At 37.2% G+C, this 11457-nt stretch overlaps 2 protein-coding genes across 3 annotated transcripts; one reads left to right on the forward strand and one right to left on the reverse strand.

The window, feature by feature from the left end:
- On the reverse strand, positions 360 to 6189 carry LOC18769217 (pentatricopeptide repeat-containing protein At2g41720). The gene is made up of 10 exons (XM_020568225.1): positions 5758 to 6189; positions 5490 to 5662; positions 5183 to 5288; positions 3682 to 4791; positions 3488 to 3593; positions 3191 to 3395; positions 2379 to 2511; positions 2007 to 2111; positions 1298 to 1418; positions 360 to 805 (listed from the first exon to the last, which is right to left on the reverse strand). Exons 1-10 carry the CDS (start codon positions 6106 to 6108, stop codon positions 654 to 656), a joined length of 2562 nt encoding a protein of 853 aa, XP_020423814.1. The 5' UTR covers positions 6109 to 6189; the 3' UTR covers positions 360 to 653.
- Positions 6305 to 11295, forward strand: LOC18771283 (argininosuccinate synthase, chloroplastic). 2 transcript variants are annotated; one of them, XM_020568226.1, is made up of 11 exons: positions 6305 to 6457; positions 6533 to 6653; positions 6909 to 6967; positions 7109 to 7196; positions 8367 to 8508; positions 9288 to 9336; positions 9457 to 9639; positions 9921 to 9995; positions 10105 to 10290; positions 10432 to 10520; positions 10615 to 11295. In XM_020568226.1, the coding sequence occupies exons 2-11, from the start codon at positions 6587 to 6589 to the stop codon at positions 11159 to 11161; spliced, it is 1485 nt and encodes a 494-aa protein (XP_020423815.1). In that variant the 5' UTR covers positions 6305 to 6457; positions 6533 to 6586; the 3' UTR covers positions 11162 to 11295. The 2 variants fall into 2 exon arrangements, with proteins under 2 accessions (XP_020423815.1, XP_020423816.1); XM_020568227.1 differs by having other exon boundaries at positions 6563 to 6653.

The raw sequence follows: 11457 nt of genomic DNA on the forward strand, positions 1-11457 counted from the left end.
AGGTGGCATAATTTTAACATAATTTAATACATCTTAAGTTTCTATTAGGCTTCTATATCAAAAATAAAAATAAAAATTCCTCTTGATAGTCCTATTCTGTCTGCTGGGACCAGATTGTCTGAAGGCTTGCTTGGCATCTTATGTTTGTACAATAATTTGTACTGAAAATGAATAATCCATGACGGTTTGATGGCCAAATAACCCACAATGAAAATTATAATGTAAAAATGACTTCTTTTTTATATATTCCTATTTCATCCTTTTAGCCATTTACCCATTTTGTATTAAGAAACATGAATTTTATTTATTTATTTATTTATTTTGCTGCAGTATTAAGAAACATCATTCTACCATCACTTTAAGCCAATTCAGTTTATTAGTATTTAAAAATAGGAAACTTGTTTGATAATCTTTCAAATTTAATACAAAAACAAAAGACTCTTAGAATTTGATTTTATCTTAACAAAAAGGGAACAGGAATGCACAACCAATTCATTTCCAACCTCAGGCAATTAGTGTAGATCCTATCCTATCAGCAGTTTTAACAATCAAATCTATCATGACTACCATTCTCATCTTGCATGAGCTGTACAAAATCTGCACATAATCTTCTATGGTACATTTGGAGCTATCAAATCACAGACAGTTCTCGTTTAGCAGTCAGAAACTGGATATGTAACAGCCATTGTTGACTCCAGCAGTTTGTAGTTCTCGACTTTTGTTCTACTCGTCAATGAAGAGGCGGAATGAGTATAACACAGCTTGCTTATAGAATCTTGGGGATCGGATTTTCTTTTCAAGAGTTCTGCAGAATTTCATGACCAGATTTTAATTGCCTATCAACTTAGTGACACGAGAATTTCATGAAGATACAAAGCAAAACGAAAATTGTAGGCCACTTAGATTCAAGGACACAAGACGATATTGCAGCTGAATGTATAAGTTAGTTATTTTGACAATAAGAAAGGAGCAGTTAATATAGCTTCTCAGAGCATGCTCACCACACCGAACAGCCACTCTGTATAACTTTTGTTTTCTGATTAAAGGATGAGAAAACTACTACTCTGAGCAATAGAAATGCTTTCTCCAACCTTCCAACCTCTTCTCCATTTTCTCCACAATTAGATCCTATAAAATAAAATCACATGGATTTCTACCTAGTAATCCTAAAAATATCATAAGCTTGGTACCCAACCCACAACCAAAACAAGACACCTCCAAGTATTTTGACTGGTACAAGCAAAGCATAGGTTTCGAAATAAAGGAATTCTATTAAAGGAGATGTGCATCTGCATACCGATTCTTTCCTTTATTAAAGTAGCATATTCGGCTCCACCACTTTTTTGTGCAAAAGATGATATATCAAGATACATTTGGCTTGAAGGTCGAATTCCGGCGTCCACCATCCATTGCAATACCTGCACAATAAATAGTTGTTGCATTTTGTGATTTGAGAATCCATAAACATAAGCATGAGATATTGTAAGGCGAAAACTTGTATCACGCTGTTGTCAAATACCCACAAATGTCCTACCTACTCCAAGCAAGCAAAGATAAAATAATGCACGCAATCACAATGCATTGGTGCTTTCAGTAATATAAAGCTCAGCCTTTTTGTTTCTAAGACAGTGCTCCAGCCAAAATGTTCAATTATAAATTCAACAGGTAATTGCCTATATTCATGGCTTGAGTACTGGTCTCCATAAAGAAAAAGTTTCAATAATCGAGCTGAAGCCAACATGAGCTCATTGAAATGTTAACTAATGTCTCTTTTCGTAAACATGCATAATTACTTAAAGAAAAAACGAGCCTCGACGTATAACATGCATAAATTATATTACAGCACCAGCAATTAAGAACATAGGTACAACCTCAGTATGATTTAAATGTACTTCGGACTTTTGACCATCATGCCATATGTGCAACCAAGAAATAGCATGACGCAAACTTTACTGCATTTGCTGACAAAAACAAATGCAGAAATGGAAGTTTGACTGAAAGATTACCTCAATATATTTTCTCCAACTTCCAACAGACAAAAGATTCTTCAACAAAATCGCATAAGTATCAAAATTGATATCACCACTGGATGCCACTATCTTGAAGAATAACTGTAAGATGTGTGTGAGAAAGAGAGAGAGAGAGAGAGAGAGAGAGAGAGAGAGAGAGAGAGAGTTACAAAATGACGGCAATGAAAGAAAAATAAACTATCAATATTCAAAACTCAGCTTAGTTGCATATGATTTAGGTAATAGGTTCCAATGACTTCGGTAAAAAAAATGGAAGATACATTAAAGAAAACCACTGCAAGCATGAGTTTGTAATGTAGTTTGCTTTGTAACATTGAGACATCAAATATTAGAGAACTTTCTAGGTACCTTCATCATAGTCTCAATCTTTCCACTTCTTCCCAGAACGTGCAGAAGCTGATTCACAAGGCCAACTGAAACTTTAGGTAGTGAGGGCTCTATCAACTTAACCAAGTCCATTGTTGTTCTCCAATCTTGTAATCTTCATTCAAAGGCCAATTATCAGTTTCTTAACTAACAAAGAAACAAATGAGGAACTTATGGGAAAAGCATAGAAACTATAATGCCTCTTTGAAGCAGAGTTAATAATTGGAAACAAAAAGAAGCAAAAATCTTGCAAGGATAGAACATGGACAAGTGATGCTAAAGAATATCACTCAGCAAATCATAAATCTAGAAAAATAAGACATGAGTTTGTTATTATCACCTGAAAATCCTGTCAAATATGCAATGAAAGGTGCAGCCTTAGCCAAAGAGCATTTCAACAATAAAGAAAATGTGCTCGGGAAAATTGTAAAATTTTGTCTCCCTTGATATTTCTTTAATCAACTAAAAATAGTCATCTTCAAATATAATAGGGCTGCCTATCATATAAATAAGTAATGTATTTCCCAAGAAATATCACAGAAATGAAAATGCATAAGTCTAGAAAATTTCAGAGGGCCAATGCCAATCTTAATGTAAATACAACTTATCATGGGGAACCTTTTGTGATCCAGAATTCCATCGTATGTAAGGAATGCCTAGCAGCATGATAAGTCAAGTCTTCAAATTAAGAATAGAAAAATCTATCATTAAGAAGAAAGAATAGGGAAAGAACAAGGAAACATGTTGATGACTGCTTCTTGCTGAGACAAAAATTAAAAGAGAGTGCAACTCACAAGCTACAGGCCGATACCATTTCAAAGAAAATGGCATCATTGAAAGGAATTTCCTTTTCTCTCATGAGTTCTGCCAGAATAAGAACCCTGGATGGATCACCTCCTTTGTTAAAAGCTCTCATCAAAGCTGAACATGCAATTCCATCAGGTTGAATGCCAGTTGTTTCCATTTCTTGAAATATTGCACAAGCCTTTTCCCAATTCTCTGTTATGGAAAGATCCGAAAAACATTTAGTTCAAAAGGTACTTCATCCTACCTGCGTCCAAGAATGTCAGTGGTTAAACATAAAACCTTACCCGCAGCACTATATGCATGCAACATTGCAGTATATGAAACTACATCAGGAGGACAACCAGCCATTTTCATCAAATTGAATATAGATTCTGCTTCCATAATTTGGCCCTGAGTAATAAAAAGACAGAAAACAGTTAAGATGTTTTGTACAAGTAACCAATAATTTAATAAGGGGCAACTCTTGGCAAAAACTTACCTTCTTGCTGTAGGCACATATCACAGATGAGTAGACCTCATTGGACAAAGGAATTTTCAAATCCATCATTTCATCATAAAAAGTTATTGCCTCACTGTATTTTGACATCTTACAACAACCACTTATCAACACAGTGTAAGTGACAGAATCCGGTTTAACTTTCTTCTTTCTCATAGATTGATATAAGTTTATAGCTTTCTCATGTTCTCCCAAATTCATATAGCTTCCAATAGCTGAGTTATATGCAATTGTATTCAATTCAATGCCTCGCAGCTTGGCAGCTGAAAGTACAGCATCAATTTTCACCTTCTGACCGCATTGTCCACAAGCAGACAAAAGTGTGCATATTGAGACAATATTTGGATGAATTCCATCTCGCTCCATCTCACGCAAGACTTCTACAGCTTCAGCTAACAAACCATTAGATCCATAGGCATTAATTAGTGCATTATAGCTCACAAGATTTGGCTTCAAGTTGTTTTTCTTCATCATGTGAAATACTTCCCTGGCCTTTTCAGGATGGCGTGATCTTCCATAAGCATTGAGTAAGGATGTATAAGACACAACATCTGGCCGGAAACTACTTTTCTTAATCTCATTAAAAACTGACAATGCCTCTTCACTCATCCCATGTGAAGCGTATGCACCTAATAGTGCATTATATGAAACAATGTTGGGTTTTAGGCCTTCTGCAAGCATTGTACTAAATACAGCTGCACAAGCTTCTATCTGCCCGCATACAGAATACAAATGAATGATGCTGGTGAATGTTACAATATCAGGGCGACATTCTGCTCTTTTATCTCTCATGGAATTGAAAAGATCAATGGCTTTCTCATGTTGTCCAAGCTTTACAAGGCAATAAATAACAATATTAAGGGTGGTTGTGTCTGGACGGATATTTGTTCCCTTCATAAGCTCAAAATAAGATAAAGCCTTTGAATATTGAGCCCCTGTTTTGTATGCAGATAAGACAATATTGTGAGTCACAAGATCGGGTCCAACTCCGTTATCTGTCATTTTCTTGCAAACTTTCAAAGCTTCCCTCCAATTTCCACTTGATCCACAAGCATTGATCAAGTTGTTATATGTCGACCGACTGGGAGGGATCTGCATCCATAAGATAACGTCACGAAGATCTGTTGAGATGTGCATGTGGTATCAACTAACAAAGATCTCAATTACTTGACATCAGATCAAAGAGAAAAAATTAATCATGATTTATAAATCCTAAACTTTAAAGCAGTCAAAAACATGTGTAACCCAAAACAAGATGAACATAAATTCAATATAATGTCATCCGGACTGACACCAGTAGATATCATGCAAACTCTATATTACTTACTGAAGTAAAAAACGAAAACAGTGAGTGTGATTTAGATATGCGAATTCAAACATTTTCTCCCCACGCATCATTTGAGAAATCAAAGAAAAAAGAAAGTTGCTCACATCAAATCACACCCACTAAGATTTGTTTAGGAAGAAGACAGAAAATACACACAGCTGCACGCAGCATGTCGTCCATAAGATTCATGGCCCAACGCCATTGACCTGCTCGACCATGTGCATTGATAAGAGCATTGAAGGACTCAGCATCAGGCTTGCACCTACCAAAAGTTCATTGTTGCAATATTACTTGTTATTGTAAAAATTCAGTACAGGTTTCTATTTTCCATCTTACAACTCTGTTTATTATTCAAAACACTCCTATCCCTTCTCCTCTGCCTCAACTTGCGCTTCTCTTCATCTAACCTTAACTCTTACTAAATTGGGAGGAAATTTCAAAAACAAAAACAACAAATAAGTACCTCCATTCTTGCATTTCGAAAAACAAGCCACGAGCTTTATCAACAAGATTATGCCTAGCGTGCAATCTGATCATCATATTATAAATGTCAGTACGAGCACAATAGTTCTTCTGGTTCTTCATCCACCCGAACACTCGAACACAGTGCTCCACTGAACCCCTCTCCGTCATTTCCTACAAAAACAAAAAACAAAGCGACCCCATTTTTACACACACAAATTCAGACCGTAAATCAACATGAAAAGCTCAGAAATGAAATGAAATTTTACTTTGATGAGAACGGGGAAGTTCTTTCGAGCAAAGCGCCCAACCCATCGATTGAGCAAGCCCTCGATGTCGTCCCAGTGGCGGAGCTTGTAGACCCGGTCGACGACGTCGGAGACGGCCCAGTCCTTCTGAAAACGCTCCGTTTCGACTCGTAAACGGTGATGTTTTGGGATGTGTTGTTTGGTAAGGCCGGGGATTCGGGTGGAGATGTGGTGAGTGCCGCGGTCGTAGTCGACGGAGACCTGTTTCTTCTCTTCGAAGGCGGATGATGAGTTATTAGCGGGTTTTTTGCAGACAATTCGGGTCGTTGAACGGGTCGGGTTCAGGAATGGTGGCTGGGATACGGTGGCCATTTCGGGAGAGAGAGAGAGAGAGAGAGAGAGGATAAAATGATATTTTTGAGGGAGTGGAACGTTAAATTTGTATTTTTTTCATAATTAACCAGCAAAAAAAATGTTCTTAAGCCAAACAGCTTTAGGAAAAAAAATTGGGAAATTGGCGGCTTTACCCTGATTCACTTAATTTATTAGAAAGTAATGCGAAATGTAAAATTCAGGGTTTAGGGTTTAGCCCAAAATTGCCCAGTGAAAAATACGCTCAAGAGAAAACACGAGCACGCAACGCGACGAGAAAAGACTGAGCACTGCACACGAACGTCTTCTTCGTCTTCAACCAAATCGTCGCTGTCTTCTTCTTTTTCTGGTTCGAATTGTGTAGTTCAGAGTTCTCTTTGATAACTATCCAGTCGCTTATGTATTTGCTTGGTTTTCTTAGCAGAAGTGAAAACCTGAGGTACTCTTTTCACAGACAAACACTCCGGTCTCAGCCACTATGGCGCAATTGAAGTCCATTTCCGCACTCTCGTCCTCCAACCTCGCTTTTCACGGTCCCAAAAGAGGTACATTCTTTTTAGCAGAGAAATGGTACATATTCTCAACAGCAAATTCTGGGTGTAGTAATAGGCTTATAGAATTCGAGAAGAAAATAGGTTCCGTTTGTTATCAGAGAAAGCATAATTCATTCCAGATGCTTAAGGATTTTGTAAAATTTGAGGATAAATTAGCGGCACCCAGATACTTAAAAATAGTTGGGTTATTGTGTGATGGTATATTTCTGATATAACATGTATCCCATTTTTTGTTTATATGAGCAGAGTCATATCCAGATCATGGCAAAGTTTGTTGTCCAGGGAAATTATCTTCATTTCAAGAGGTAGCTATGCATAATGCCCTATACATATCAAATTTCCCTCACCTTCTGATTATTGTTGATTACTTGATTTTGGTTTGTTCCTGACTGGTTTGCCTCTTTTTTAATTAATTTATTATTTTTACTTATAACTTGTTTCTGTAGTTAGCGGCTAGAAAGAGTGAGCTACAGGGAAATACATTTGCGGTTACTAGTAGCAATGGAATTGTAACTAGAGCTCATAACAAGCAAGGTGGGGTTGCCTAGTCAGTGGTTCTTTCATATGTTGGCCTTGGTTCTGATTTTGGATGTTACTGCTGTTGTTCCGTTTTATTTAAAGTTTAAACAACGTTTTTGTTATGGAATTTGATCTAAATCCATGCATGCTGTATTTGTTTGTCTTTTTTTTTCTTTTTCTTTTGTGTTGTTTTTACTGAACAACCACATATGTGCATAATATAAATGTATTCTGGCACCTCAGTTATTAAAGTGTACTTAATGAGTTCATTGCAGTGATCAGATATGGTGAGATGACATTAGTGAACGTTTTGGACTGTGAAAAGTTTAGCAAATTAGTATTTCGTATACATGTTGTGCATATCCGTTCAGGTACACACATAGACAGTAGAACTTCCAAATCAGCAGATGATACATAGGATACTTCTGTAAAGATGCATGGGTATGTTAGGTGGCATTCTACTTTAAGGCTAGCAGTCCAGCTCATGGGAGAGCAAACAAAAGAGCAGGTCCTTGCCTCCCCTGATGTTTATTTCTGAGCTGCTGAACTCACTTAAGCCTTCAATATAGAGAATTAGAGAATAAGGTAGAGAAGGCTCTTCCAAGCTTGTAGTTTTCTTTTTCTTTTACTGTGAAACTATGGCTACACCTATGTTTGCTACGATTGTTTATTTTAAGCATGCAATAACCTCATAAAACTGTGTCTTCAAAATTTATTTCATGATGAGGTTTCGAAACCCCCTTTTAAGTCATAGCATATCGACAGATAATTCTTCCAAATTGACTTTCATTGGACAGTTAGGAATATGTTTAGCCACAGGAAAATCAGAACTGTTGGATCACATATTAACATCTCAAGAACATTGGCGTATATATCTTCTTAGTGAAGGGTGGTTGTGAATGGATTAAACATATGGATAAGTACTGTGAAGAGCATGTATACTTGTGTATGCACGTTGGAAAGTTAGAGAGATAAAGGAGTTAAAAAAGATGCCATGTTACGTTGATCAGCTCCTGATAGTATTAGCTAAGGAAGAATCATTTTTTCTTATTCAAGAATTCCTCAACTGGATAGATTCACTTACTTCACACAATTCTTTCCATTTTCTAAGTTCACTCATCCATTGGTTCTGTAATATTTGAGGTATTAGACGCTAATGTATTATTTATCTTGAAATGAATGCAGTTATTAGAGCAGTGCTGCCCACTTATAGTGAGACAGAATTATCTGGATCTACAAAGGAAAGAGGATTACGTGGCAAATTGAATAAGGTTGTTCTCGCCTACAGTGGTGGCTTAGACACATCAGTCATCGTTCCATGGCTAAGGTATTCCCCCTGTTTTCTTTTGTCATTTCATTGACCATTAAAGTGATTCCCACCCACAACACCCACCCCACCGCCGCCGCCCCCCCACCAAAACAAAAAATATATAACTATTATTTCTCGTGGAGCATGAAATGAAACTCATCATGAATGGATTTTCTTTTTGGTGTCGATGCAAATTCTGGAAGTTCTTGATTAATAAATTTTCGAGGAACAATAGCTTTCATGTATGGGGCCATAAATAGCAGCCGTGTCCATATTCCAATAATTATTGAATTTGTCTCGTACTTTCTGGATAGTTTGATTGTAGAGGAAACATATAAGGAGGTATATAACAAACTTTTGGCTAATTCTTATGAAAGGAGTTTAAGGGATAATGCAACAATGGTATGCAGTTAATAAAACATAACAATTTATCCTCTTTATGTCTGCACATATCTTACCTTCTCAAGATTTTCTTTATTGCCATACTCTTTCAAAGAATAGTTGAGATACTTGCAAATTAAGGTATTTTTTACTGCAACTTACAAGAAAAAAAATAAATTACTGTCTGATTAAAGATTAGTGAAATTCCCTTTTTGGATAGTTCTCTTCTGTTGCTCAGTACAGCCTGTTTTATGTACCCAATGCACCATTTCGTTTCACCCAATGTTAATGCTTATTGATGCATATTGCATATGTTGTTTCTTGTGTTTTCCAAGGGCACAGTTAACTTACTAGCTTGTACTTCTGATTGTTTACTTCATCGTTATGGTTTTATACAATTATTTTTTTATTTGCAGGGAGAACTACGGTTGTGATGTTGTTTGTTTCACGGCTGATGTTGGCCAAGTAAGTTGGAATTAGCAACATCTACTTCAAAGTCAGAACTTTCTTGTGTCTGCAATGCACTTTAGGACGGTAATAATTGCTTTTGACTTGTGTGCTTGCTACTTTATCTAAAATTATTAGGGTTTAAAAGAATTGGAAGGTCTGGAAAAGAAGGCCAAGGCCAGTGGGGCTTCTCAGTTAGTAGTAAAGGATCTAAAGGAGGAGTTTGTAAACGACTATATATTCCCTTGCTTGCGAGCTGGTGCCATCTATGAGAGGAAATACTTGCTGGGGACTTCCATGGCCCGTCCTGTAATTGCTAAGGTGATCTCTCAATATGATGTTTTGTTTTAATTATAACTACATCACCTTTATGGATTGATATGTGGACAACCAAGATACTGCCTTTTGGATTTCTTGAATATGCTCTTCCGAGGTCTGTTCTGTCTGGTTTGTTTCTGGTAGAGCTGAGTATAGCTCCTTAGTAGCTCAGTTTTAGAATTTGACACATATTTTGTCTCGTCTGTGTCATGATATATCTATACTCTTCTCATTGAAAAAAATATTATAACTATTACTTCATACAACAACATTCCTGAAAACAGGCCATGGTAGATGTTGCCAAAGAAGTTGGAGCTGATGCCGTAGCTCATGGATGCACAGGGAAAGGAAACGATCAGGCATGCCTTGCAGTGCAGCATTTAATATCACAACCCATGTATTTATTTTTTTTCTTTGGTCATACCAACTCGTGTATTTCTTCTGACACAACCTATCTTGTCTGCTTAGGTTCGTTTTGAGCTGACCTTTTTTGCTCTCAATCCCAAACTAAATGTTGTGGCTCCTTGGAGGGAGTGGGATATTAGAGGTAGAGAAGATGCTATTGAATATGCTAAGAAGCATAACGTGCCTGTTCCGGTGACAAAGAAATCCATATACAGCAGAGACGGCAATTTATGGCACCTTAGTCATGAGGTATAATCTTTACAACTCTTTTTTGTTTTGTCTGGATAACTACTATCTTTTCATATGAAATCTTTTGCTTCATCTTTGGCTTGCTGATTGAATTCTAAAATTCTCTCTGATTTGTGTATATATTTATGGAATTGATCAAAGGGTGATATTTTGGAAGACCCAGAAAATGAGCCTAAGAAGGATATGTTCATGTTAACAGTTGATCCAGAAGATGCACCAAATGAACCTGAGTATGTTCCACTTTGAACCTCTGTGTATTAGCTTTTACTTTGTGTTATGAGGGCATTTTCTTATGTATCTTGCCCATGCTCTCATTTCCTAAAGGTATGTAGATATCGGGATCGTTTCCGGAATTCCAGTTTCAGTCAATGGGAAGAAGTTGTCACCAGCATCTCTACTTGATCATCTAAATCAGATTGGTGGAAAACATGGAATTGGCCGTATTGACATGGTTGAAAACCGGCTCGTTGGTATGAAGAGCCGTGGAGTGTATGAAACTCCTGGAGGCACCATCCTATTCGCTGCTGCACGAGAGCTGGAGTCTCTAACACTGGACCGAGAAACAATGCAGGTTAAAGATTCGTTAGCCCTGAAATATGCGGAGCTGGTGTATGCAGGCAGGTGGTTCGACCCGCTTCGCGAATCTCTGGATTCATTCATGGGGGAAATCTCGAAAACAACAACAGGATCAGTAACTCTCAAGTTGTACAAGGGTTCCATTACTGTGACCAGCCGGAAGAGCCCATACAGCCTGTACAGGCAAGACATCTCGTCATTTGAGAGTGGGGATGTATATGATCAAGCTGATGCCGCTGGGTTCATTAGGCTGTATGGCCTTCCCATTAGGGTGCGAGCGATGCTGGACTCTTGAGGGCTCACTAGTTATTGTCTTATTTTCATTTGTATTGTATGTTAGAACCAAGGAGTGAGCAGCTTATATAAATATTAGACAGTGGTTTGAACAAAAATATTAATTTCTTTATAAATAAGGCCCCGTTTGGGATTGCTTTTTTTCGCCAAAAATCTGCTTTACTTTAAAGTTCAGCAGTTTAAGGTGTTTGGTATAAATAAAATATCCCGATTATTTTAAAAGCAGTGGCCTTTTGACAGCAGTTTTTAAAAGCAGGCCCTGGGTTGCTTTTCAAAGCTGCTTTCAAAAGAAGCAGA

Source organism: Prunus persica, chromosome G7 (assembly GCF_000346465.2).
Source record: "Prunus persica cultivar Lovell chromosome G7, Prunus_persica_NCBIv2, whole genome shotgun sequence".
Lineage (NCBI taxonomy): Eukaryota > Viridiplantae > Streptophyta > Magnoliopsida > Rosales > Rosaceae > Prunus > Prunus persica.